This window comes from Eublepharis macularius, chromosome 4 (genome assembly GCF_028583425.1).
Source record: "Eublepharis macularius isolate TG4126 chromosome 4, MPM_Emac_v1.0, whole genome shotgun sequence".
NCBI classification, from domain to species: domain Eukaryota; kingdom Metazoa; phylum Chordata; class Lepidosauria; order Squamata; family Eublepharidae; genus Eublepharis; species Eublepharis macularius.
The window spans coordinates 106,705,682-106,732,918 of NC_072793.1; the positions used below are offsets into that span (position 1 = coordinate 106,705,682).

The 27,237-nt window shown below is 42.9% G+C and overlaps 1 protein-coding gene across 5 annotated transcripts in view; it reads left to right on the plus strand.

The window, feature by feature from the left end:
• The first annotated feature begins 12,153 nt into the window (after positions 1 to 12,153).
• Positions 12,154 to 27,237, plus strand: part of ATP2B2 (ATPase plasma membrane Ca2+ transporting 2) — a 277,471-nt gene continuing 262,387 nt past the window's right edge. For all 5 annotated transcript variants that reach the window (XM_054977415.1, XM_054977411.1, XM_054977412.1 and 2 more), the window contains exon 1: positions 12,154 to 12,603. In XM_054977415.1, coding sequence (XP_054833390.1) covers positions 12,405 to 12,603 — 199 coding nt within the window. In that variant the 5' untranslated portion in view covers positions 12,154 to 12,404. The remainder of the gene's footprint in view (positions 12,604 to 27,237) is intronic.

Consider the following 27,237-nt stretch of genomic DNA (forward strand, 5'->3'; position numbering starts at 1 on the left):
ACCAGGTCATTCTCGCCCAGCTGAATAATCAGCGCATCTGGTGGGCCAAGCCGCTGGGCCTGACGCTCCAGGGTTGGAACTAGGGACTCCCACCGCATGCCGCGTGACCCAAACCACAGGACCGTGATGTGCTTGTCCAGGCCGAGGTTGTTTCCCCATCCGGATTCAGCTGCGTATCGGCTGGCCCAATGCACGATGCTGTGGCCGCAGATCCAAACCGTCCTCCGCTTACCTAAGGAGAGGAGGAGGGGGGGCAGAAGCATTAGTGGGACAAGATTTGCATTGGACGAACGTAAGTGCGGTAGACCCTGGACCTCCACCGGCCGATGCGCTGAATGATGGGGGCCGGGACGCCCAGTTCCGCTGCCACCATGGCCACCCCAGTGCAAAAGGAATGTGTGGCAAACTCCATGGCGGGGAGCCCGGCCGCCTGCAGGCCCATCCGAAGCAAGGAGGCAAACTGGAAGCGGGTGAGGGGGGCTCCATTGAGGTGCACCAAAAAAGGACCAGGCAGCCGTGGGCGAACTTTGAGGTAGTCACGCACAATGTAGACTGGGCAGGTCGACCGCTGCCCGGCAGCATACAGGGTGATGGATGTGCCCTGCCCGCGCTGGTCGGTTTTTGACCGCCGAATAGTGAAGGTGACCAGAAAGAGCCACATTGGCAAATGCCAGAGCTCTGCCTGATAAATCCCACCGGGACCCCACCACCAGCTTGCTGACCCGGAGGGCCCTGAAGAATGCCAGCGTAAAGGCTGCGCGGATGAGCCAGACCTCAAATGGGGACCAGCAAACCCCAGACACTGCCTGCAATAGATCGCGCAGGATGGGGAGAGTGATGGGCCTCTGCTGGTCTGGATGGGAAGGGGCGGCCCACCCCCACCCTGCCACGGCTCTGCGCGCGGCGAAACTGTCACAAGGATTGGGGAACCCATGGGTCTTGCTGAAGAAGGAGATGGCCGCCAAATCCCTCTGCATGGTTCTCGGCGTCACCCCCCGGTCCCGCAAGTGGGCCAGGTATTGCAAGACCGACTCGTGCGATGCTGGCCAAGGGGCCTGGCCCTCAGCCCTGACCGCAAAGGCAAGGAATCTTGACACCGCAGCTGAGTACGCTCGGAGAGTAGATGGCGCTATGGAGCTGAAGACTCCTTGGATGATGGTATCCTGCCAACCGTCCACAGTTCCGCAGGGAATGGATCGGGCATCCACCGGGCCTCGGGAGCCAGTGTGAAGAACTTCTCCATCTGGAAGTGAGACAGTGCGTCTGCAATGCCGTTATCTACCCCTGCCACGTGCCGTGCTGAAAAGGAGATGTTAGAGGCAAGGCTAACCAGAACAAAATTGCGCACCAAATGCATGACCCGCTCAGAGCGAGAAGATTGCTTGTTGATGACCCTGACCGAGGCCTGATTGTCGCACCAAAATAGCACTCTCTTGTCCTGGAGCTCCCCTCTCCATATTGTCACAGCCACGAGGAGGGGGAAGAGCTCCAGAAAGGTGAGGTCCTTGAGGATCCCCATCCCCGCCCATGAAGGGGGCCACTGCTGGGCGCACCACCTGCCCTGGAAGTACACTCCGAACCCGAGGCTGCCCGCTGCGTCTGACTGGACCTGCAAGTCAGCGCCTGGGACCAGGGTGTCCTGCCATAGACACACCCCGTTAAAATTGGACAAAAATTCCAGCCAAACCTGGAAGTCCTCCTTGATACCCCGAGTCAGGCGGATGTGATGGTGAGGAGAAGATGCCCCCCTGCAGGCCCAGGAAAGGCGTGCGCAGAAGGCCCGCCCAGGGGAAACCACCTTGCAGGCGAAGTTAAGATGCCCGATGATGGACTGCAGGTCCCTTAATGTGCACTTTTCCCACAACAGGGTACGCCAAATCAGCTCTCTTAAACGGGCCAGCTTGTCTGGGGGGGAGGCGGGAGAGCCCGGCCACTGAATCCAGCTCTATCCCCAAGTAAGTTAGCCTTGACGCCGGGCCCTCCGTTTTCTCTTGCGCCAGGGGGACGCCCAGTTCCTGGGCCAGGGATTGAAAAATGCGCAAGCGATCCGCACATGCATGGGACCCTGGGGGAGCCATTATCAGGAAGTCATCCAAATAATGAGTAATATGGGGGGACCCCATGCGGTCCTTGGCTGCCCACTCGAGGAACGTGCTGAAGGATTCGAACGCAGCACAGGCCACCGAGCACCCCATGGGCATGGCCTTGTCCACATACCATTCCCCCCGGAACTTGAATCCTAGCAAGGAGAAATCAAGGGGATGGACCGGCAGCAGCCTGAAGGCCGACTCGACATCGCATTTGGCCATAAGTACCCCGGGCCCGCAAGACTGGACTAGCCATACCACGTGATCAAAGGAGGCATACTTTACCGAGCAAAGTTCCTGGGGGATGGCATCGTTAACCGACGAGCCCCGCGGGTAGGAAAGATGATGGATTAGCCTGAATTCCCCTGGGGCCTTTTTTGGTACCACCCCGAGGGGGGAAACCCTCAAGTTGGGCTAAGGAGGGGACGGGAAGGGGCCCGCCACCTGCCCTGCCACCACCTCTTTATTTATCTTGGCTGCCACCACCTCTGGCGAATCCCTGGCGGACCTAAGATTGCCGGAGGTCGTGGCGATCCAAAGCCCTGTGTATGGGATCCTGAACCTGGCAGTAAAACCCATTGGTAGGAAGTCAGCGGCCTTCCTATTGGGGTAGCGTGCTAGGAGCGGGCGGAGGGCCTCAGTGCGTACGGGTGTGAACACCAGGCCCAGGCTACTAGTGCTACTTGCTGCCACTGGTGGACGGGGCTGCATTGGAGCCGGACCCCCCATCCTTGTGGGTACCGCCATTGGAGGCCCGGCCCCCCTCAGTGCCTGTTGAGGCTCAGCTCCGACCTCCCTGTCCGAGTCCCCACTGCGAGTGCTCCTTCGCTCAGCTGCTCCGCCGCTCCGCGTTCTCTGCTTCCGTCCGTGAATCACGTCAGGAAGCGAAGTGCGGAGGGAGCGGGGCCGGCGTACTTAAATGCCCAGCCGGCGGACCAGAGGAAAGCCTTCGTCCCTCAGGTCCAGAGGCCGGCCCTGCCCCCCGTCACTCCTCCCTGGCTCCCGTGATTGGGCAGCCACGGTTCAAACTGATTGGCCGCCCCAACCCTGATGCATGCCGGGGAGGAGGAAGCCCCGGCAGCCGACGCCATCCCCGCCTCCGAGCCGACGGCAGCAAACCATCCGCCCGGTAAGTCGGGCGTCTGCTGCTTCCAGTACACAATAGTCGGATAAAATATCAGCATATATTAGAGCTGATATATGAGCATTCCCTATTCTCATTAAACCCTTCATCAGTTTATAATTATATACCTTGAAGAACTGTGTTCTTCTCCCTCTGAGGTGGAGGACATCTTGGGTGATTCCCACCATCCAGTCAGGGAGGCAGAAACTCAATTATTTCTTCATCTTCGTGCTGGTGTGTGCGTCACCCTTCCTCTCAGTTCTTTCCTGCCTCCAGGGAGAGCAGAAGCCTACAGTGAGCTCGCTGAATCTTCTTTCACTTTTGCTTTCTTCACTTCTTTTCCAACTACTGCCTCTACTTGGCTTGGCTGTTTTCTTCTTCTTCTCCTTTCCCCTCTGCCTTACTCTACCCTCAAGAGCAAGCTTGGCTACCAGTCGGAACTCTGACATGAGCTTCATGGGGGAAGACGGAGAAGAGATGAGCCTCCATGCAAACGCTGTGGCTGCGGTCGTTTCGCAGCTAACCAGTGCAGTCCTGCCTTCGCGGCTGGAGTCTGCTCCTGGAACCGATACGGCTCTGGAGCTGTGCATTCCTGCTGAGAAGTCCAGATGACAAGCACCAGAGGCACAATCATCAGCGCAGTTCTGTTCCCAGACTGAGCAAGGTGCCTTGCAGCACTCAACCCAAAAGGCGAGAAAAAGCAGCAGCAAACATGCCAAGCTGTGAGCAGGCAGAGAGGATGTGCTGACCAACCTCCCGCCAGGAGAAAGCCTTTCCAAACCTGCGAGTGCATCCCATCACCCACAGAGTGCTGCAACAGAGAGAGGTAACGTACTTAGCAGTGTCACAACTCCCTCCTCTTCTGCTGAGCGTACACAGCAGACCATGAGGGATAAGTTTGCAAGGCTCTGCCAGCTACCCTCCAGGGCCAGCAGTGAACTATCCTCCCCTCCTCCCTCCCCCATCCAAGGCAGCTCAGGGGACCTAGAAAGACCTAGAAAGCCCACCACCTGGCCTGCTAAAGCTGCCCAGAAGGCCATCTCAAGTAAACAGACCACTGCGGGGTCTCAGTGGGGAGAAGGGATGTCCTCTGACAGTGATAACTGGGAGGAGGGTGAATTCCTCTCAGAGGAGGAAGAGGAAGCCATTTCCACTCCAGAACAGCCTGGCAGGCTTTTTAAGATGGAGGATTACCAATATCTCCTCTCCAAGTCTCTAGCAGCTCTGAACTTGCAGGAAAAGAGTGAGGGGGTAAAGGATGAGAACCCTGAAGCAGGCAAGGTCAGGCCCAAAAGGTGTAAAGAATTTTTTCCCAGGCCTAACACTACTGAGAAAATGTTCCCATTTCCTGAGTATTTCAAAAGACAAATGTAAGCTGAATGGGAAATGCCAGCTGCCAATAAGCAATGTTCTAATGGAGGCCTTCAGATAGAAGGCCTCCATCAGGCCTTCTATCTGAAGATGGTCAGGGTTCCGTCAAGGACAGCCTAGATAGAAAAGTGGAAATTTCATTCAGAAGGGTGCATGAGGTGGTGGCAATGGCCATCAAGGCATCAACCACGGTGTCCATCGTGTCAAGAGCATCAGTTGTTTGGGTGTGCAAGCTACTGCAGCTAATTCCCAATGGTAACAGTCGCCTACTGGAAGGAGCTAACAGAGTCCTTAAAACAAGCACCTTTGCGGCAGATGTGACCCTGGACATCATAACTTTTTCTTAACAATCCCTGGCATTGGTGGCGGTGGCTAAAAGGCTCCTCTGGCTTCGAGCATGGCAGGCCAACGTTTGATCAAAGTTCCTCCTAGTGGCGTACCCTCTTCAAGGCAATAAGCTCTTCAGGGACTGCCTGGACAAAATTCTTGTGGAAACAAAAGACAAGAAAAAAGAATTACCCAGAACCCTGTACAGGACCGACAGATGCCTCTTTGGCACGCAGTCCTTTCGGAACTACCATACCCTGGCTAGACCAAGACAGGATTCGAAACGCCCACTCTGGAACATCTCTAAGCAGAATTTCAAGCGCGGACCCTTTGGAACCAAATCCAACAGGCAGTACCAACCCAGAGGAGACAGACAGGACTTTGAGACTAAGACGTCCAAATCCTGACTCCTGTCAGGAACTGGTAGGAAGGAGACTGCTTCATTTCCAACAAGCATGGATCGATTCCAGAGCGGACAAATGGACCCTAGAAGTTGTCTCCAGAGGCTACTCAATAGAGTTCAAAACCTATCCTCCAGACAGATTCATTTAATCTCCCCTATGGAAAAACACACAAAGAAAACATATTAATCATCTGGCAATCGACCATCTGCTGAGGATTCAAGCAATAGAACCCATTCCTTCCGAGGTCCGGGGCAAAGGAGTTTACTCCATCTTTTTCACAGTCCCAAAGAGGAACAGAGATTGGAGAGCGATTTTAGATTTGAAATTTGTGAACATATTTCTAAGAGTAAGAAGATTCCAGATGGAGACGCTCCGCTCTATATCAGAAGCCCTCCAGCTGGAAGAGTTTATGACGTCAGTAGACCTGACAGAGGTTTATCTTCATATCCGTATCAATACATCCCATCGCTGTTACCTGCTCTTCCACATCAACCACAACCACTACCAGTTCCGTGCCTTACCCTTTGGGCTGGCCACAGCACCGAGGATCTTCACCAAGGTACTCATCAATCCAATAGTCTGACTCAGGGAGAAAGGAGTCCATGTTCATCCTTATTTGGATGACATCCTCGTCCGAGCCATCCCACGAGAGAAAGCACTTCAGAACACCTGGACAACGATACAATTCCTACAGCATCATGGCTTCCTGATAAACTTGGAAAAATGCTCCCTTCAGCCCACTCAGACTATCCAACATCTAGGTCTGGTAATCGACACAAAAAAGTGCGGCTTCTTTCTGCCTCAGAAGAAAATGCAAAAGACCAAGGACTTAATAAGAACAGTTCTCCAGAGCAGGTTGGTACCACTGATGACACTATCCAAACTCATGAGTACTCTAACAGCAAACTGCGAGGCCATTTACTGGGAGTGGTTTCACTCTCGAGATCTAATGTCACTATTATGCCCCTACCAATTTCTCATCTTGACAAAGTCACAGATATCTATAGATTTACCTCGGAAGATCAAACAGAGCCTCTTGTGGTGGACCAAGGACCAAAATCTGAGACAAGGAAAGAGTTTCCTGACTCCCCAAGTAATGCAGTTGTTCACGGATGCGAGTCTCATGGGATGGGGAGGGTCCTTGGAAGGCATTCCGACCCAGGGTCGGCGGCCTCCAGAGGAGTCGTCTCCCGATCAACGTTCTAGAGTTGAGAGCCATCAGGCTGGCCTTAATTGCATTCTCCGACAAGATAGTGGGATGAAACATTTTGATCCATACCGACAACACGTCAGCGAAATCTTATATCAATCGACAAGGGGGGACCTGTTCCTCAGCACTCATCAAGAAGGTGACAAAGATCCTGACGTGGGCAGAATCCCACCTAAAGTCAATTCGGGGAGAACACATAAGAGGGGTGGACAATGTGCAGGCAGATTGCCTGAGCAGATGAGCCATTCAGCCAGGGGAGTGGGCTCTCACGATAGAAACCTTTCAGACAATAGTGAATCATTTCGGAATGCCCATAATGGACTTGTTCGCATCCCACTTGAACCATCAGGTTCCTTGGTTCATGTCCATATTTCAACACCCACGCTCAGAGAACATAGACACATTCACTTCTCAATGGCCTCAGGGTCTCCTGTATGCCTTCCCGCTAATACCAATCATTCCAAAATTCCTCTGAAAGATATGGGAGCAGGGAGCTCAAGTCATACTGGTATCTCCGTGGTGCCTGAGACGTCCATGGTTCTCGTCAGAGATTGTACAGAGATTGGCAGAGGCACCTCCTTTACCACTTCAGACGACCCCAGACGTGCTACATCAGGGGCCGATCTGGCATCCCCACCTGGAGCAGTTGTGCCTGACCGCCTGGAAATAGAGAAGGACTCCCTAGTCAGCCTAGGTTTCCAACCAAGGGTAGTCAGTCCAATACTGGCTTCAAGGAAGATTTCAACTATAAGAATTTATAACACCACTTGGAAGGCTTACACAAGATGGGCTAGATGAAAAAAGGTGGATCCTCTACACCCATCCCTAAGTGAGGTGTTGACCTTCTTACAAGATGGCCTAGATTCAGTACTAAAATCGGCCACTAGTAAAAGGCAAATTGCAGCCCTGGACTCGATTTTACCACTTATGGAAGGGTTAAAGTTGTCTATCCATCAGCATGTCCAGCGTTTTCTAAAGGGGGCAACTTTACTAAGCCCACTGACAATCCATCAGTTCCCGACTTGGAGACTCAATATAGTTCTCTAGGCTTTGACTAAACCTCCGTTTGAGCCACTGAAAAAAATTTCTTTAAAATGGCTGAGGTTAAAGACTATTTTCCTGGTTGCTATCACATCCACTAGAAGAATATCGGAACTCAGTGCACTGTCAGTGAAACCTCACCTATGTATATTTCACAAAGACAAGGTGACCTTGCGCATGGACCCTACCTTCATTCCAAAAGCAAGTTCCACCTTCCATAGACGTCAAGAGATTAGTCTGCCTTCCTTCTGCCCAGCGCCAAGGCACCCTAAGGAGAAGGAATGGCATTGTCTAGATGTGAGAAGGTCCCTCAAAGCTTATTTCAACAGGACAGAAGGTGTCAGGTCAGAGTCCATCTTTATTAACGTCAGCCCTCCCAATGTTGGGAGGAAAATGTCTTCGGTAGCTGTAGGTAGGTGTATCAGATCCTGCATCGCGGAGGCACACAGAGCATCAAATAGAGAGGTACCTGAAGGCATCACAGCTCACTCTGTAAGGAGTGCAGCTACCAATGCAGCATTCAACAATCAAGCATCGGTAGAAGAAGTGTGCAAGGTGGCCACGTGGTCGACAATCTCCACATTTGTAAAACTCTATAAACTGAACTTGTATGACTTGGTGGACACTGCCTTTGGGAGGAAAGTTCTCCAACATGTAATCCAGACCAAAAACCATAACCCACCCTAGGGAAACTGACTGCTTTGGGAGCACCCAAGATGTCCTCCACCTCAGAGGGAGAATGGACCATTGGATACTTACCGTGAAGGGTCCTTAAGTTACTGAAGCAGTAACTTAATCTGTAATACCTAACTTTAACTTGAACTTGAATTTTAACTTTAACTCTGAAATGCAAGAGGAAGAAAGACGTAAAAAGGTAGTATAGTATAGTACTTAAAGGAAAAGTGAGGAGATACCAGTATACGAAGACCCTGGGAGGGCGAGTTCCTGCCTCCCTGATTGGATGGTGGGAATCACCCAAGATGTCCTCCATTCCTCAGAGGAGAAGGACCGTTCACGGTAAGTATCCAATGGTCCATTTTTTGACTTTACACTTCACTAGCATTATATTATTTGAAATGAAAAACCCAGATCCCTCTTGTTTATACAGAAGTGTCTAAATATTGAGAGTTTACTATTAGCATAGATTTGCAGGACCTCCTTAATTTTCTTCTTACTGGCATCCTTTTGCGTCTTAAAGCACATCATCTTCTCTCTAAGTGCAGCATGCTGGCAAGCTGTGACAGGGCAATTTCAGGCAAAAGAAGATAGACTGAGAAGAAATCATTATTTGCCATACTAGAATAGTGCTTAGAGGCCTCGGCTGAGATTGGAGATCATTTACTAGACACTGGGAAAATACATAATGATGGACTCCTTTTGCTGAAGAGTTTGCTTCTAAATAGACAGGGCATAAAAGAATGGAGAAATGAGGATTCCTTATTTTTGCTGGTATTGACTAGAGGAATCGGATCAGTGATAGCTCACATAAGTAATTCCAAAAGAAGGATAAGGCATGGGAGGGGCTATGGCTCAACCAGGGAGCATCTGCTTTGCATGCAGAAGGTCCCAGGTGGCGTCTTCAGCTAAAAGGATCAGGAAGTTGGTGATGTAAAAGACCCTTTCCTGAGACCCCAGAGAACCAGTACTCTGACTTTGAGAGACCAATAGTCTGAGTCAGTATAAGGGAGCATCATGCAGTTTTGACTAGGTTTTTTTTGGAATTTCTATGACAGTATATCAGTCTTTAGAAAAATGTTCTGTAGTTTAAAAGCAATTGCATTGCAACATGGAAAGCTACTATTTGGGGAGGGGAGGGGAGGATAAAACCCATTTAGCTTCACCAGGTTAATTTCATTGTTTGTTTGGATCCTAGCTCACACATTCAGCAAGCTGAAAACACATGCAATCCAAACAAGATTTTAATTAGCCAAATTACACTTCCCAATCCTCAGTTTAACATGGCTACTCATGCCAGCCCAAAGTAAAGACCCCCTAACACTTCAGTAATTTGTCTGAGCCTCAGAAGTTGCTTAGGCAATCAGAAATAATCCTAGTCCTTTTGTATGTGAATCAAATGAGGGTAATTATGTATCAATTTCTTAAAATCTTTACATTCTAGAATGCCTCTACTCTGCTGGAATTTTGTCAGATTCTAGTCCCTTGTTTCAGGTTCCCTTTCTTATTTGAAGCAAATGTGCTAATCACTGAGCAAGAGTCTAGAGTAGTGTTTGTTTCAGTCACAGCATACTGCTAGGCACCTTGGCAGAGTTCCTAGTCTTTTCATAAAAGAGATTTCAGGATCGAATGAAACTTGCATATCTTGTTCCATGGGATTATAAAGCTGCATTATTAGTGGATAATACTAGTCATGCTCATTGCTTTCTGTATTTTACAATCTGTCTTCCAAACACATAAGAGATATTATTTCCCTGAGGTTTGCCATTAAGTGACTCCCAACCAGTGTATAAGCATTAATAAGAGGTATGTAGTTTTGCAACTAGATAATCTGCTTATTTTGTTGGTTAATATTTAATTGAAGGTCAAATAAAATATTAAACAGGCAAATTATTTAGTTGTATGTGAGAAAACAGCATCATTGGCTGACAAAAACAACACAGTGGTATTTACAAGAGCTGGAACGAAAATTCATACCAAGTGATGGAAGTGTCCGTCAAAGGAAGCAGTCTTGCTTGAGTACGCTATGCATCAATACCCTGTAGAAAAATAATCTATGAGAAACTTACAATTTTGAGTCTTTATATGGGCGAGGTAGCATTTAGAGACAATCAGCAGAGCATTTAAAGAAACTACCTGTATCCAAATGTCCTGCTCTCAGTAGACATTTATTGATGAAAGAAGCACTCCAGTTGTGTGTTACTTCTGTGGACCCATGATGGAGCAATATTCCAGTTTTTCAGTGACATTTGTGCTAGCAGCAAATAACAGAACAACTTCTAAGCATTCTGAATTCTACCATTGGAGGGGATGGTTCCTGTCACAATCCAAGTGACATATTAATGATATAATTCTCTAGTGTTGTAGCTGAGTTTTATCATTATTCAGGTTTAAATATGCCATTGTTCTGAAACTGCAGGCAGCCATAGCAGCAACTAGATCCAAATTTATTGAATGTTGATGAAGTGTTTATTACTGTGGCAAAAAGAATATTCTAGATTCTCATGATATTTTAAAGTTCTGTTCCAAGATAGTTCCTGCACCCATTAAAATCACAATAATTTCCCAACATGCTCTTTACACTTTCTTGCTGTCAGCTCAGCTGTTTGAACGGAGGTGGAAAAGAGAAACTTCTTAGCTACAAAACCTATAAGGTCGTGCGAAACTAGTCAGGTATCAATGAAGAAAAGGCAGAAGACAGTCAGTGTACATACACGTTTCTATTCAGCCAGTGAATTTTCTACAGAAATTTCTATAAAAATCTGTTTAGTTGAGCCAGGCAACCAAAATTAGCTATAGGAATTTCCCAGTGGCTTGCTAGATACTGTCTCAAACAAAGATGTCCTGATGTCTGACATAATGGTTTATCACCCTTTATCTAAAAGTCCATATTAACATTTGGAAAGATTGGTGTTAACTGTGTAAAGCAACAACACCTTTTGAAAGGTTTATGGGTTTATCAAGTTGCAGTAACCCACTTTAAGCAAAACATAACCACGTAATCTCAGTTAAACTCTCAGTGGAAAGTATAATAGCTGGTTTCAGCATATTTATACAGGGCTCATTAGTGTCTGTGACTGAGAAACAGAATTTTAAAGTAAGTTCAGTAATGGCACCCCTTCATCATTTATATTTATGTCCGAATGTTGCACATGAAAGCCCTGTCAAGGGGTATATTTCTTTGGCTATTTGGAATCGGCTCTCATGCTAAGGGTATCAAATGTGCTAGTGAGTCAGATAACAGGTGGTGCTGAAGGAGAGCAACTTTTCCTATTTGTATGACGCAGAGGACTTGCTGTTCAGCCTAAAGCACTCAGGTGTTGTTATCTTTCTCCTTGTGTTTGTATTTACCTTCATAGGATGTCAGAGCTGTAAAACTTAATTTATTTAAATGCATTCAAGATTGGAAATGAAAATGTCCCTTTTCTCAATTTCACTTTTCTTGCACTGAAAAATAGTGTCTATAATAGATGAAAGAATAAGTAATAGCATTCAATTAATTTTTATTACTTTATAGACTTCGTGGGGTTTTTTTTGTTCTTGTCAGATGAAAGATTGATAGAGCAGTATGCACAAGAGCCCTACCAGAGGCACACTGAGGCTGTTGGACTAATGGGTTACTTATTAATATTCATGAGCCATCTCATTTAGCTGGTGCTCTTGGGACTTGATTAAAGTAAGGGCTGCTGCAGTTACTGCTGAAGCTGGAAGGAGCCTCGTGGGTGACACGGCTGGCTGGGTGGCAATCTGTGGAGCCAGCTGAGGCTAGAACTTTGCGACATCTTTGCCGGGCTGCAGTGAAACCTTCTTTGTTAAGGCTCCTGTAAGAAAGCTCTATTGGACTGAAGACATGGGGACAAATAGTTAAGCCTTAGTCTTCTAATACATGTTTTGTGTTTATTCTTTAAGGTCTGAGGGAAGAGATGACCATGTAGATGTCAGCAGCCAGGGTGCAACATAATGGGAAACAGTGAATGGACTGGAACTGGCCTGCAACCTTGAAGGCAACTGCTACGTGGTCGGAGACCCTTCAGCCATTCTTTTTGTCCTCAACCTTGATTTCTGGAGGCATTCCTTCTAAGACGCAGGCTAGATTTTGTGTTTCCACCTCTGCAAATTTTCAAGTTGTATATAATACATAGTGTTGAGCAATACTATTCGCAGCAATGGGTGACATGACAAACAGCGATTTTTATTCAAAGAACCAAAGAAATGAGGCCAACCATGCAGGAGAGTTTGGGTGCACACTTGAGGACCTGCGTTCTCTCATGGAACTTCGAGGAACAGAAGCAGTAGTGAAACTTAAGGAGTCCTATGGAGATACAGAGGGCCTCTGCAGACACTTGAAGACATCGCCAACGGAAGGTAAGACTTCCCTTTGGAGTCTAAAGTTCAGTGCTAGGATCCCTCACGAAGCAGAGATCATATAATAGTTTTGTTTGGGGGGGGGGTGATGCCCAGAGAGCTATGAAGGGCCCTTTCATAAAAGAGAAAGAGAACAGAGTGAAACAAATATAGAAAGCTGTTAAAGCTTGTGCAGAGTGAGAGTACAAAAATAGTGCCGCTGTTAGAAGGTTGTTAAATATGCTAATTTTATTTTTAAAGCAGGTTTATTTTGAGAGGAATATATGAGAAGAATACATGGAGAGAGTCTATTAAGTTATCTTGTATCTTCTTATATTGTTCAGTGTTTTCCTTTTTTCATCTTCTTTATGTTATTCTCCAGCTATCATGGCATCTTGTTTTGCATGTCATCCCGGTCTCTGCATCTGAATTTGCTTTAAATACTTGAAACTCTGCACCTTAGTTTGAGATGCAGCCACATAAGAATTGTTCTTTATAAACATCTTTGGACACTCTATCTGGAGTGTCCCATTTAGATGTAAGGCACATAACATAAGTTATATTTTATATAAGGTTGGCATAAAAACTTTATTATGACCTTTTCATTTTTACTTTTCAATACAGGAATCTTTTAATATGTTTTCTTTAAAGAAGTTACTTTCTTACTCATTTGACAAACTGTTTGACTGACAAATTAGGAAAGGAGAACAAATAATAATGATGCTTTGTATGCACTCTGGTCTTAAAACTGTTTCTTTGTTTGTTTATCAACCCTTGACCTAGACACCACAGAGATTGTATTATATTTTTGTGCAGCAAGCTAATGAAGCTGGTGGGAATTCAGTAATTCTAGCAAGAATTATGTGATTGGGAACATGTATGCCCAGTTTTTGTGGAACTTCATTCCAGCTACATGTGCTTAGGAAAACAGTGTTAGACTAAAGAAGCGATCCTAAACAGCTTTATGGGCCTTACTCCCAGGACAGCGTTTCTACGATTGCAGCCTAATAAAGAAAATACATATGAATCGACACATTTTGTTTAAAGAGTGAGCTGTAAAATTCCTGAAGTATTTGTATAGCTATTGGTTTTCAGAAGTACTATAGAAACAACTTTAATAATAATGTGCAATATGAACTGAATGAATTCAAGTCTCTTATGACCCAATCCTTATTTTATGCACATTTACTTAAAAACTAAGCCCTATTGAATTTATTCTTCAGCTATTTATAGAATTGTAGCCTTAAAAAAAAGATGTTCAAAAATAATTTAAAAAGTGATCTGTTTAAAAATTCTTTCCTGGATAATGCTACTGATTGCATCATTATTAAAATGTAATTCATATTTTAAACTTTTAAAGCTGAAGTTCCTAATTTGTATATACTGCACTGTATCTTCACTGTAAGTCCCAATGCAGAATTAGAACATTGGAAAAGTCCCCTATGCATTAGAAATGATTTTCTGTCATGTAACTTTTATACTGTGGTAGAGATGTGGGATTGTATTATAAAACATATTTGATATTTATACTGGCAAGAATTTTAACAATTTAAGTTTACCAACCTTCCTTGAAGGAGCTCAGTACAGCATACTTGGTTCTCCTTTCTCTATTTTATCCTTGCTACAGTCCTGTGAGGTTGAGAGAGAATGACTGGCCTAAGTTCCCCCGTGAGCTTAATGGCCAAGTTGAGATTTTGAACGAGATCTCCCAGATTCTAGTTCAGTGCTCTTACTACTACACCACATCTTTAGTTGTTGTAGATTTTCTGGGCTTCAACAATACAACGATCATGCCATACACTGAGTATGGTGTTCAGTGCTACATGGAAATATCCAAACAACACTATTGCTGTGTATACTAAATCAACTGCTACAAATTCTCAGTTGCATACTATTACGGCAGTTGACAATATAGTTGTAGCACAGTTTTAGAAGAATTCTGTATTGCGTTGTTTACAGACGAGACAGTGATGAAGCATAATCCTATTTAACATAACTGTTATTCAGGTTCAGGTTAATCTATAACAAGTAGTTAAAAAATAATCCACATTTGAGGAAAGGGTCTTGAATCTTTGTACTATTTGGACATTATAGTAATGCAAGTAGAATTCAGAATGAGCTTTAAATAACTATGGATGCCTCAAACTTTGTGGTTATCTTATTTGATAGGCAAACATACCCTGTTCAACATCCATAATCACCCATAAATTAAACTTCTGATCTATCTATCTGTCTGCTGTCTACCTTAAAGAGACGTTGAACAGTTCTGCAGCTACATGGTAGCTTTAGAAGTTAGAGTTTCATTTCTCTGTGATGGTGAAGATTCATTTCCTTACTTTGTGGTAGCTTTTGCAGTCGGTGAGATGATTCAACCCAGGGTAATGGATAATTGATTCCTGTGACAGGTAATTGATTGCTGGGACAGGAAACTATACTTGCTATAAGGCTGTGTGAAAATGCATATGCATGAAATAATTTTGATAACATTGATTATACAAACACCAAATAGACTCTTCTACAGGTCTTTGGGGAAGGGCAAAAGTAGGACCATCCTTGAGCTGCATGAGAATGTACATGCATGAAACACTGATGATTGCACTGTACTGAAAAGCAGCCCAACCAACAGGCTCAAACCATTTGTGAGCAGCCAAACTGATGAAAAATTGTTTTGTAATCAGGGAGGAGACTGTGAGCCAAACCAGCAGGTGTTTGAACATTCCTATAAATAATAAAAACTGATGGATTCCGAGTAATAAATTAAGCATTGTGATAGCAAAAGTCATGTGCACAAAGACTATATAAAAGGCTGAAGTATAGGTCAAAAATGTCATGTTTGGGAGATTTTACAGGAAGGAATATCATAGTATAGTGTTACAATTTTTTAAAAATAGTTTTCATTAACCCCAATGCTATATATAATGAAGGAATAAAATGTAAATTATTGCCATTAAAGATCAAGGAACAGAACAAGGGACCCCCATTCAATGACACTATGTACTTGTGTACACATTGACGAGTGATAACAAGAATAAATGTGTTGCATAGAAAACACAGCTACTGGCTTGCTTCTAATTTTCAGACAGATAGGGCCAAGGATGTGTGGAGAACTAAGAATCAATTGCAGGTGAATTGAAAAAGGCAAAGAAGGAAGGGCAACAAATTCCAGTGGGGAATTGGAAATCCAATGTATTTTGGGGATTAATTTAATGTAATTTATTAGATTTATATTCTGCCCTCCCCACACCAGCAGGCTCAGGGAAGATTACAATTTACATACATTTAAAATACATCTAACTATTATACAGTTTAAAATTATAAATATATTAACATCCTAACATTTAAAATACACACACACGCACATATATATACATATTTACTTATTTAGTGCTCTTCTAATTCCTCTAAGGAGCTCAGGATGGCAAACATGGATCTCTTTTCTCCCATTTTATCTTCACAATGACAGTATGAGGTTAGGTTAGGCTGAGAGAGAATGCCTGACCCAATGACACCTAGGACATTTCATGGCAAGTGAAGATTTGAACCATGGTTTGTCCAATTCATTTATACCACACTAGCTCTAAGTCTTCAACAAAGAATGTGAGAAGCAACATAGTATTGGATAACAAGATTTTGTCATAGTACTAGTATTTAATTTCTCTAGTAGAATTACTCATCTGAAAATGTTCTTATTTATATATTTAATTATCAAATCACTACATCTTTCCTTGTGGCTCAAAGTAACTTACAAATCATAGCTGAAAGCATCACAATTTAAAATCAATGAAATAAAAATCCAAATGACTATCCTCCTCACAAAAGATACCTGCAGTTCAAACCTTATTAAGTGCCCGTAAAGGACTTTAAAAGTCACAACCAGCACCTTGTATGGGACCTGGAAACTGACTTGCAATCAATGTAGCTGTATTGAGATAGGCAAGATATGTTCTCATCAGCTAACCCCAATAATAATCAGGCTACTGCTGCCTTCTGAACCAGCTGAAGTTTCTGGGTTACCTTCAAGGGCAGTCCAACATAGAGTACATTACAGTAGTTGAGTTACAAAAACATAGCTCAGTGTGGCCAGACCAACTGAGTCTGAAAAGGTGAACCACATGCAGCTAATGGAAGGCATTCCTGACCGATCCTGCTTTTCAAATAGATTTTCAAACTGTCTAGTACATACTCTATTTTAAACTTGCATATAATTGTTGCTGATTTCACCTTCCAAACAACAGATATCGGCATAGTAGTATAGATATTAAAGTAATACAAAGAGACAGGAACACTGAATTATTTGTATGTTCAGTTTTCATAGAAATGTTCAGATTTCATCTCTGTTCTGGTCTGTAACTTACTGTTTCTACAACAGGGCTAGTAGCAGTTCCCTAGAGCTGTTTCAGGATGTGAAAATGACATGAAGGAGAAGGCCTAACCCCTCTAACCAGATGTATGCCTGGAAATTAGGCTCTAAAAAACACTAGAGTTCCAAGCATGAAACATCTTGACATATGTCTGTTTTGGCCCACAGCCTAGGGGTGTCATTGCCCCACCTGGGGTGGGGGATCCCCTGTTCCTGCCCTCCCCCTCACCCCCACTTACTTGGCCAGAGGGGGGGCATGCTTCTCAGGGCGCTCCCTGGGTGGTGCGGCATGACCCTGGGTGGCACAGCATGCTCCTGCACCCGCAGTAGGCCTGATTCAGGCTGAATCACACCCTGCAGTGGGGCCAATTCGGCACCCTGGTGAGCATAGGAGTGCTCCCATGTGGCCCCTTGACCTACATGATGATATCACTTCCCAGAAGTGACGTCGTTATGCAAGTCAGGAGCGTGTGCTTACAATGCACATGCACAAACAGGAATCAGGAACAGAGCAAGGTAAGTGTCAGGCCCCTTATCTCCTGCCGGGGGACTCAGGTAACCTGGCAACCCTACACACCAACCCTAATCTAATTTCACAGGACTGGCATGAATATAAGGCATGGGGAGAAGCCATATGCTCTTTGGAAGAACAGTGGGATGGATACAAATGTGATAAATAAATGGCTATTATCTGTAAACTAAGGTCACTGTTATTGCAGAAGGTGATCTAAGAGAAAGGCCTGCCTATGGCCTCATAGTGAATTAGTAGCTTAAGGAAAAATTTGAAGTGGAACTGCCACAATCATATCTCAGCTTGTAGTCCTAGTAGATTAATGAAATGAGGCTGTCCTTGAAAAGTGTTCAATAGGTACAGAATGCTCCTGCAGCCAGGATGTTGACTAGAGTGGTTTGTAGGGACCATATCACTCCAGTCTTGGCCCACCAGTCCCCAATCTGTTTCTGGACAAATCAGTTTTCAAGCTGGTGTTGCTCTTAAAACTGCCTGGCCTTGTGACCAAGCCTTGTCACCAGCCTACTCCATAATGAACCTACAAGACTACTATAGTCAACTTCTGACACCCTGCTTTGGACGTCCCTGCCCTCTGAGACTGGATAAATGGCAACCCAGGAGAGGACCTTCTGAGTCATGGCCGTGAAACTCTGAAATTCTTGTCCCCAAAAAACCCACCTGTTCCCTTCTGTTGCTGTCTTCCACCAGAGAGTGAAAACTTTTTTTGCTTCATACGGCATTCTTTCAAAGATCTCTCCTTCCTACCTTGTTTTAATTGGGATTTTTTTTTGTATGTGTATTTTAGCTTGGTTTTAATTGTTTTAATGATGTGTTTGTGTTTGGTTTAAATGGTTTTTAAAATGTATTTTATTATACATGTTTTTAAAGTGTTAGCTGCCTTGGTGGCCCTGATGAGAACAGAAAAGTGGGATATAAATTCTGTATATAAATCAATAAATAAAATGTTATTTTTCACTTTCCTGCTCCTGTTATATTCTAGAAGAGAGGAAAGAGATAGACATATCAACGCTTTAAAAAAAACTTTGTATACTTGTTTATTGTTTTTAGTTGGAGGGTCCATTTGCCTTTTTGTTAAAAAAATGCATTGAAATTGTCTTGTACATCTAAGCACAATAAGAAGTGACAGTGTTGCTAGGGATGATGAGAAACTGTTTTTACTGAAACTGTTTTTTGGTGAAAGAATGGAAAGAACTAGGTTTATCCTCATTAACAGAAATAAAAGAAGAATGATCAAATAGATGGGTAAAGGAGCAATCCTTAGTTAAATGTGAGATAGAATCATCGCCATTGCATTGAGTAAATTGCTTTTTGCTTGTTAGCTCATGTAACTTGAAAGTAAAGCTTCCATTATGTCTTTAACAATTAAATTAGCAATTGTGTGTAAGAAGTCCCCGTTGACAAAATAACCATCTTATTCAACTGCTATTTTAAAAAGTATTAAGATGGCACGTGTTTCTCTTAAAGTGTATCTTAGTGATAACAAGTCTTCTCCAAAGTAGACTTGTCATGTTGAATGGAAACTCTTTCCTCATAGGAATAGTGCTGCAGCTTCTTCTGTACTTTTGTCCAGCTCTGCAATACCCTTTTCAAGATGCAGCAATCAGAACAGTACATAGTTTCCCACTTTTATCCTGATCTTTTTTTTGAAGCCAATTATGAGTCACCTTTGTTCCTTGCGTGTAATGTTTCTTTTGGTTTTGTTTGTCCTGCTCACTGCCATCCATCTCCAAAATACTGTTTGATGACATTCATCATCATCAAACTATTCCTCCCCCTCTGCCTTCGTTTTTCCTTTTTTTGAAAAAAAAGATCACTTTCATATTGCTATATCCACATACTGTTGTAATAGTAGATGTAGCATGTTCTCTGAATTCCCAGCTCTCATTTTTTTAAAAAATAAGTCTCTAGCTCTTTCCATGGTAGAGATATGGTTTTTTCCTTCTATCTCTGCAAGGGAAGGGGCTAGTGATTTACTCTTTTTTTACAAATATGAAAGAGATGATTTTTTAAAAAATGCAAAAGCCTTGGTATCACAGAGGAGGAGCAGCGGCAACTTCTGGTGCCAGAAAAAGTTGCATGGTTTGAAAGAGACATAGCCACTGCTGCTACAGGCTTCATCGCCACAGAGGTTGGTTTACCCCACTGGTGCTGGCCTCTGCCTCCTTGCTCTAGGTCGGCCCACATGGGATGCTCTAGTTTGGACTGCAAGGGGGCCTTAGGGATGAGTGGGGGGAGCAGCTCCGCTTTTAGGCTTTCCCATACAAAGATAAGCAGTGTGTTCAGTTTGAACTTTTTTAAAAAATCATCCCTTTTATTGATATGTCTATATAAGCCTGTGCAAAAAATAAAAGGGGGGGGGGTGCTATGACATCACCAATGATGCTACCGATGACAACAGTACCCTCACTTGAAAGTCCTGATTCTTTAAGGCGCATGGGGAATAAAATTAAATGACCCCACAACTGTAAAAATGCAAAGGGAGGATAGATGTGTGGAAGAACTGTACCCATACCAATTCCAGTGCTTGTGTAATGACTGCTACAAAAATCAGGAATAAGTCAAGCATGTAGAAAAGCCCACTGTGGGGCTTCTCCATTTCCTACTGTGATTCTAGAGCACACCCAACATTCCCTTGTAGAAGAAGATCAGTACTAGTGGGCAAAGCCTCTTCCATGATGCCTTTCTTTGAGGAACTCTAATAAGCTTCCAAAGGGTTCTTAGAAGGTGGATTGAAAACTCCTGGGATATCCTGTTTCAAAATATTTCATCATTGGCATGCAATAGTATTTAATTTGCAGAGTTTGATAGTTGGCAGGTAGTACCATTTTTTTCTTATAGCATTTGATATATAACTTGCAGTTAGAATTAGATAATTGATAGTAATTATGATTCCATAATTAAAGACTGAAAATAAAAGAGCAGCAAACAAACAAACCCTAAATCATTCACATTTCAGATTTGGAAGTAAGAATAATTTCACAGTCAAAATGTGATTTTTAAAAATGTGAATGGTGGTAACATTGCCAAATTTGCTAAATTTTAAATATTTCAAACATAATAATCCAACATTAATAAGGAAGATTTTACATGACAGTTAGGTTTTGATCCTGGCAGATGTAGGTAACATCTGGCACGACTCCATTGTTTATTTTGTTTGTATTTTGTAAAAAATATCCTTTGAAAGGAAACCTATGAATAGAAGACTTTAGACATTTTTTTCAAGATGTTAAAATCTTAAAACACTTAAAAGTGCACACTATGCTCTTCTGTCTCCTCATATTGTTATCTCACTTATGTTGGCTTTCTTGCATAGGCAGCATTGCAGAAAATCCCATTTAGCTCACTGAGAATTTCTTCATGGTGTTTTTAAACACAAATATAAGACTAAAAACCAATGGATTTTATTTAAGGAACATGTGTTTATTCCCTGAAAAGAGAAGGGAAGTGTATGAAAGGAGAAACTACAAGAAGTCTCTTAACTTGTTACATGAGACACCTCTAAGGTCTCTTGTGAATGTTTATTTATTTATGTAATGATTCGGAATAGTTTCTTCCTATTCAGTTATTACCTTTCTTGCCTCTGCCTAGTATTTTCAAAAGTGAAAGCTATTTGGAGACAGACTTCACGTGCAATTTGGGCAGGTAGAATGTTTCGGATTCTCTGCCTTAGTATTGGGTTGTGGTTATCTTTGGACTGCTGAACTTGCTGGGAAATCTTAAAAACACTATAGTGCTTACTAATAATACAGCACTTTGGGGCTCACAGTGCTTTTCATACATATTGGCCATTTCTGCACAGCCCGTTGTTCTCACCTTTTTTCTGCTATAGGTCTGTGTTTTGCTGAATCACCCTAACATCATCCACATGCAATACCCACAACCTTGGTTTGTGAGGTTACAGGACAAACAGTGTAAAAAAAAAAAACAGTTTTGGAGGGAAGGTTGGGCACTTCCGTCATCATAGACTAAAAGTGCCCGCCCCCTTTTAAATTTTCTTTTTACTAAACAGAACAGAACAGAAATGTAAAGAAGGAAGGTGAGAGCTTCAGGGGAAGAACTAGGTGAAGATTGAGAGGAGGAGTAGGTTTTCATATGCTAGAAAATGCAAAAAAAAAACACAACAAAAGAAAACATTGGAAGAAGTGCAGACCTGGTAAATTTGCAGAAAAACTGGTAAAAAAAAATATGCATATGGTTGGCAAATGATAACACGTGTATACTTGGGGTAAAGCCACCACAGTTCCAAAGGTGAATTGCACCTCTAAGGACTTGGGGAAATGGCATTATCTCAGTATCATCAGTCAGGAAGGATGCCGTGGTGAGAAAGACATTGCAGTTCTACTGGTATAGACAAGTGTCCCTGATCTTCAGTTCTATCTGATTTCATTTCCATTGGTAAAAAAAATATATATATGTTTGCTGCTGGTTGTGTAAAATTTTGCACATGCTGCATATGAAAAAAATAAATGCACATATTACACAAGATCACAGATTTGAGTAAGAGACTGAAAGCAACTGCACAAAACTCCTTCGCTTCCATCTTTGCAGTGAGTCAGGAAAAGTCCCTACATGCAGAAGCTGGAAATGATATCATTTGAAACTGCTTGTCAGTTTCCCCTCTACATTTACACATCAACCAGGATGACTGGCCAATCAGTTGCTGTTCACTTGCACAGTGCTGACTGGACTCCCCCTACATCTACTGCTGTCTTCTAGCACTTGCTTGGTAAGAAAGGGAATTCCTCTCCCCTTTGGTCATCCTGCATTGGAAGCTGAGAGTAATGGTGAACAGTAAACTGCTCACTGGCCACTGCTGAGTTTAATGGAGGAGGAAATTAGAGAAGCACGGTGATAGTAAGAATTCCTAGCTTGATCTCTGCTGGCTCAAACAGCATACCAGATTAATACAATTGGCACAGAGGAAAGTAGCAAGCATTGTATAAAATTCCTGAACTCATCTGTTTTCTTTTCCATTTTTCCATTCGATGATACAGACCATAGACCATGGTGGAAGCTGCTTTCTGAACAAGCCCAAATAGTCATCTCAGTAAAATTGTGCTTGAAGTAAAATTTAACCAGAAACAGTTATGTAATGTAGCCCACTCATCTATTTGGTTTTTATAAAATTCCCTACTGAGAACAAGTTGAAATGTTTCTGAAAGGGAGAAAAATGGAACCAACTCCTTCCACTAATTAAAAAGGCTATTTCGAAAACTGGCACAGTGAAAATCCATAATTTTCAGTGCCTAGACAGTGTCTTTTCCCTTATGTGTTTCCCGAGCAAAGTCACAGATAGTGCACTATGTGGAACGTTGTTTCATACATCTTGGTCTTGATATACTCCTTGAATGCTAACAATGAAGTACAGAAACAACTTGTGCTTTTGTTCCATTGTTCTATTAACCTCCTGACTTCACAAGTTCTCCAGGTACAAACATATTCTAAGAGAGCTGACCTGCTCTTTGATTTAATTGTGTACCTTTGAAGCAGACCAAAGAACAGTGTGCATTGCTACTTAATTCAGACCAAAATATTCCAGCTCTGGTGGGGTGTGGGGGAGGGAACTAGCATGGGAAGTAAGAATAAGAAAAAAGATATGCAGGGACATATTTATTTCAAGAGACTGTAGATTTCCCAAGATTTCCCAGTGCATTTTTCTGCAATAAGATAATGGCTATGGGGAAACACTTGGATGGGAATCAATTAAGAAAAGTTTGACTTTGTATATATCACTTCTTTTTTTTGCAAAAGTCTAAATTCAAGATAGTCCTTGGGAACACTGAGAAGCCTATAGACCAAAACAGCAAAGCACCTGCGCTACCAAAATAATATGTTATCTCCTAGAAGTGTTTGCTGTTCTTGACTTGGAAAAGTACTGTAAGAGCTTTTATTTTTTGTGCAAATGAAACAAAGATGTTGGCTTGTACTTTAAAATAAACAGACGGCAGTTTTCTGTGTATTGTGGACTCATGTGTTAGATGAATCTAATGTCAAATGATAGTTTGATTTTGACAAAGGCAATAATCCTAAATAGTGTAATTAGCACAGAAGCACAGGTGAAGCTGGATGTGGGTTTGCACCTGAACATTCTTTGAAATTTGCTGTGTTGATGACTATATTGAAGTCCCAATGTGGATTTATTAGCATCTGTGTTCAAACAATCACATACTATAAATGTCATGAACTATGACAATTGATCCAAATAAATGTTTCTGTACAATCATGTTCTCATAATATATTGTATTAAGAAGAATTTGTACACTGTTGTCACGTTGTGCTTTGGTTGGTGTAGCTGTGTTGACTTCAGTGAATCTGTGTACAGAGAGATTAGCTGTTTGTATTTTGTTTGAATGGTCTATTCATGCCTTTTGCTCTCATGTGTCTGGAATGTCCTGTTTACCTGTGAAATATAAGATAGCAGAACTAGAAAAAAATCCCGCACATGCTATTTCATTCTGCATTAAAGTGGATTAAAAAGCATTCATATATTTCTCTCTCACTCACAGGCATCCACTTACCCAGTTATGGTTAAATGCTGCAATAAAAGGCAGAAAGTAGCATAAGGGTCTTTGTAACAACACCCATGACATATGAATGTTAGACAGCCATTTTATGAGACTCTAGGCTTTTCATATTGAGCCCTAGATCTTTAAAGTAATTTGCATGAAGTAATGTCAGCAAGTGTTTGAAATGATTAAAAATAGCTTTTATTAGTAACTGTTTTAGTATTAGCCACATACAGAGGCCTCTTAAGGGCAAAACAGTTTTTTTCCTCCCTCTGAACATAGATGTTATTTTTAATACCTGATGTTAATCTTGTTTAATGGTGAGTGACATCAAAGTGTGGCATGTTTTATCATAAGATGCTAACAGTTCTGAACATTGTTTCCATTTACTAGAGGTTCTGCTGCTGCTATCAACGTTGATGTGTCTAATAGTGTAAAATGATTGAAAAGATGAATCTATTTCTGTTTATTGCACAATAGTAGCAATGTCTCTCTTGCATTTTCTTATTCTGATGTTTTTTTTCCCTTGTGAGCATTCAATGCTTAGCAGCTGCCATGGCTAAAATAGAGAAGTAATGAGATACGGACAGTATGCTAATGCAACGTTTGAAAGTGTGGCTACTTCATTATTAAATTATCTACTTAGAGTAAATGCCCTTGTACAGATCTCTGTTGGCAGCAGTCGTTTGTAAGGAGTTATGATGACTGAAGGATGGCTATTGAGGGCTGGATGTCTTCTCTCTTCTTCTGAAGCACCCAGTCTTAAAGGTTCCACCTCAGTTAAAATGCATAAAATGAAGGCGATTCATGTCTAATGAAACACAAAGTTTTGCCTACTTAATATACCAAGAGCCACATCTTTCAAAGTTTTCAGATGCTTGGCTGGACAGCTAGCTTCAGTCTGTTTCCAACCCTCATGAGTGCTATCACAGAAATGTTCAAATGGTTACAGAACATTTGGAAAGAACAGATTCTGTGACGGCTAGGAGTCTGGCTCCTAAGTTAGGTAAGAAAAGGAATCCTGTAATGATTCCAGGGGTCTCTTCAAAAAATCAGAGGAATCTTTCCCTTTGGAATATCACAAAATCAAATGTCTTAATTTTCTTCATCTGATTCTGATCAGCCCATTTTACCTAATCAGTCCACCTTCTGTGTCATCATGGGATGGTAAAGAAGAGACAAAGATGTGTGGGTCCTTTAACTGACAAGAATTCTTTTCTGGAACTTTCAATTACTGCTTCAGGGCATCCCAAAATATTTATCTAGTTGTTCACAGAAAGATGGATAACATGAATGAGGAAATAGCCACTAATGGCACTGCTAATGTGCTACACATAAGAGTTTGTGAGAGAACTCAGCCATTGCCTTGACTTCTACATATATCAACTGGAAGTGGAATCAGCCATATTAGTTTGTTGCAAAAAAATAGCACAGAATATTATGAAGAGTTAAAGAATAATAAACTTATTATAGCATATATTTTGTGAGCTATACTTCATTGTGTAAGAAGCATGAAATACTGAGTAAATTCTGAGTACGGAGAAGGAAAAGAAGAAACTGGGACAAAGCAAGGCCCAAATTCAAAGCAATGTGTGTCTCATAAATATGCAGAGTATAAATTAATGCAAAATACAATCAAATGAATACAAGATCTAATCAGCATGGGAATGAACCCCAGTTGACAGGCTTAGCAAGATGAATAGTATAAAAACAAAAAAACCTAAGGAAAGATCATTATTTTTCAAAGTAGGGTTGCCAGCTCTTGGTTGGGGAATTCTTGGAGATTTGAGGAGTGGAGCATGGGAAAGGCAGGGTTTGAGGAGAGGGGGGCTCTCAGTGGGCTTTAAAACCATAGACTCCACTCTCCAAAGTAGCCATTTTCTCCAGGCAAACTGATCTCTGTCATTTGGAGATTACTTGTAATTCTGGGAGATCTCCTGCCCCCACTTAGATGTTGGCAACCCTATTTCATAGGCTGATCCCACATGGGTTTTTATCCTGCATGGAGCACAGGAGGCTCCCAGATTAAAGGGGAACATCTGTATGATGATTCTGTGTTCATTCCAAGCATGACTTGTGGTGTTCCCCTGGCTTTCTTCTTTAATCCAGAGAAAAACAAATTTACCGCCCCCGCCATTCCAGTCTGGTGGGGGGGGGGCAGGTGGCTTTGATCCATCTGAATGCTCTGCCTGTAGCCAGCACAAGGAAGGAAGGTGGAGCTAAACACTGCTTTTGAAATTATACATGGCAGCTCACTATTGTGTTCCATTCCCCCCTTCCAGCCCTTTAAAAGGCTTTCTTGCATTTAGCTGCTACACTGCAACATTACAGTATGTCTCGGTAGGCAAAGGAAAATGATAGGGAGCATTTCCATCCTGTGAGGAGTTCTGGCAAAAATGTTGTTGTGTCTGTGCTTTTGCACAGGTGTGATAGTGAAAGGGGGAAAGAGCTGAGGGGTAGGCAGTAGCAGTGAGTGGCTATGTAGGTGTTGTTCCTTTCTGTTTCCACATTGCTTGCTACTGCAGCTGTGGCAGGAGCAGGTTTTTGTTCTCCTGTATGGAAGCAGCTAGAGAGTTAGCTATTTTGCATTGTCTGTAGAGTACAAGTAATTTGAAATGATTTCCTACTTAGCAGATTTCCACTGGAGTCTCTCTTGGGTACTCTTTTCTAGAGGTGGGCACGAACAGCAATACGAACAAAAAAATCCATGAACAGCCCAATCCGCTGTTCGCGAGCAAGCTGTGCATGAGGCCCCATTTCCAGCAAACATATGTTCTTTCTAAGCCCTCTTCATGGTGTTCGTCAGCCGTTCATAAAGCCAGACAGTCTGGCACCTTTCAATCAATTCCCCTGGCAACATAGGCATGGACTGTCTGAACTCTGTCTGAACTTCTGGCTTTCCTTCTGGCTTGTAACCACTCAAAGTAGCTTCCAGCAGACAGTCCAGTTTTTGCCACTGTGAAGAGAAAATGACATGAAAGGGGGAGACCCATGGATCATGCCTTTCTTGGGGTCCACTCTCTGAAACTTGGGGGGTCTTCAGAGGACAGTGGGGACTATGTCCCCTGCAAATTCGGTGGGTATTGGACATTGGGAAAGTCATTTTGTAATCCCTTAAAGTAGCTTCCAGCAGACAGTCCAGTTTTTGCCACTGTGAAGAGAAAATGACATGAAAGGAGGAGACCTTCTTTCCCCGACTCAAGTTCAGCTAAGTCCCAAGGGGGGCGTTGTGGCTCCCATGAACCTCCAACTACGAA